Source organism: Poecilia reticulata, linkage group LG19 (genome assembly GCF_000633615.1).
Source record: "Poecilia reticulata strain Guanapo linkage group LG19, Guppy_female_1.0+MT, whole genome shotgun sequence".
Taxonomy (NCBI): Eukaryota; Metazoa; Chordata; class Actinopteri; order Cyprinodontiformes; family Poeciliidae; genus Poecilia; species Poecilia reticulata.
In genome coordinates this window covers 12427749-12429554 of record NC_024349.1, presented here as the reverse complement: position 1 = coordinate 12429554, position 1806 = coordinate 12427749, and the positions used below count along the sequence as shown (strand labels likewise).

Below are 1806 nucleotides of genomic sequence, written 5' to 3'. Positions count from 1 at the left end.
TTTCTTGATTTCATAAGGAATCCTGCTTTACACCGTCACTTAGTGGTACTGCAGTAGTCCCCAAAACAAAACCATCCTTCTATATCACGTTGTTGAGCTTTTTAAATCTCTTATTCTGATGCTGCTGCTACCCCAACAGATGATGGCAGAAGAGATTACGTTCTCCACTGCAGATTTATTGAATGTATGCAGCATCTTGCAGCAAACCTTAATCCATTCTCATTAATTCCCAAATAAAAATCCCAAAATTCATTTTTGGGTTTAGATTTGGCGTGTCAACCCAAAATTATTGGTGGTCCCCCACATCTGGATACCTTTTTCAAAACAGGCGCCCCTGGTTTAAACTCCTGCTGCTTGACCGATTCCGAATCGCAACAGAAAGGCTTCTTGAAGTCGTTTGATACGAGTCTTCTGATTGGTCTACTGAAACCGACTGTCTGAAACACATAATGTGATTGGTTAAGATGACGTTGTGTTTTATTTTTTTCCATTCGATTGTTTCCCGTGTGAGTTAATGGCTCCTCCTGCTACGGAGAGAGACGGAGCTGGCACAGAGCAGTGAAACGGGGGTTAGCTGAAATACCACGGAGCGGGGTGAAAAAACAGCAATTACACCCCAAAAACAGGGAGGTTTAGGTCGCTATTGGAGGGGATATTTGGGGGAAAGGTCGTCTGGGTGGCTGTTCCAGTCGAGGGGCAATATTTTATCAGTGGGCAGTCGAGGATAGCGGCGTATTTTTCGACAACCAACTCCCCAGATGAACTCCCTCAGAGCCACCAACAGGAGACCCAGGCGAGTATCGAGGCCGCGCCCGGTGCAACCCGAACGAATCAACGGGGATAGAGGTAAGCTAGGCCACGGCCAGCTAATGGTTTTAAACAAAGGTTTTTTTTAGGCGAAACCATTCTTTTATGTAACCCTCTTTGTCACTACCGAGCTACTTAGCAGGCCTGGAGGCGGCGGGGTTTTTTTCTTTAGGAAAACCCGAGGCTTCTCGCTCTGTGGCTCAGGCCAGGCCGCGCTTTGTTTGGCTTGAGTGATCGGGGCTATAGCTAGCTCACCAGGTTAGGAGGAGGAGGTTGTGGGGGTTGTCTTCGCTTAATGCGTATGTAGCTAGGCGGACATCATAAATGGCTCATATATTCCCCAGCTTGAAGCTTAAGGGACGGCCTAACCCTTCGTAATCACAAGCTTCATGGCCGCTCGGCTGCTGCATTCCCAGCTGTCACAGCAATTTGTGCAAGTGCAAACCTTTAGGACTGCCATTTTTGGGGTGTAACGTTAACAAAAACATTAGCGGCGGCTCCAGGGGCAATGCTAGCTGGTTGCTCTTGCCTCGAGAGGACACGCACATCAGCTGTGACAGAGGATACTGTGTGATTTGGACTAATAACTTGGGTCAGCCGAATAGCCTCAGATTTGTTACTTTGAAGCTCGTTTTGTTATCGGATTGTCGGTCTATGCTAGTGGCGGCTTGATTTGTTTACACCGCGGATTTGCCAGCTACGCAGTTCAGTTTTTAGCTGTTAGCAGTCGACATCGACTGCTGTCCCTGATTTGACAGCACCACAAAAGACCAGTGTGGTTGTGGCTGGGACAACGACAAATGCATACAGATCAGGATCTTTTCAGGGTAACTACACATGAAAAAGGGTAGTTTATCTGCAGAAAGCGCATCTCCCGTTATCAATCACCAACCTTTGTCTGCTTTAACACCGAATGTGGGTCATAAAATGACTATTAAACGATTATATGTGGAGGCTAAATATTAAACAGTGTGTTTTATTAGCTGATATTCTTTTATA

At 46.4% G+C, this 1806-nt stretch overlaps 1 protein-coding gene across 3 annotated transcripts in view; it reads left to right on the top strand.

Moving 5' to 3' along the window:
- The first annotated feature begins 508 nt into the window (after nt 1-508).
- The window catches only part of fbxo11b (F-box protein 11b), a 16207-nt gene continuing 14909 nt past the window's right edge, over nt 509-1806 (top strand). For all 3 annotated transcript variants that reach the window (XM_008437081.2, XM_008437080.2, XM_008437079.2), the window contains exon 1: nt 509-846. In XM_008437081.2, the coding sequence (XP_008435303.1) occupies nt 759-846 (88 nt within the window). In that variant the 5' untranslated portion in view covers nt 509-758. The remainder of the gene's footprint in view (nt 847-1806) is intronic.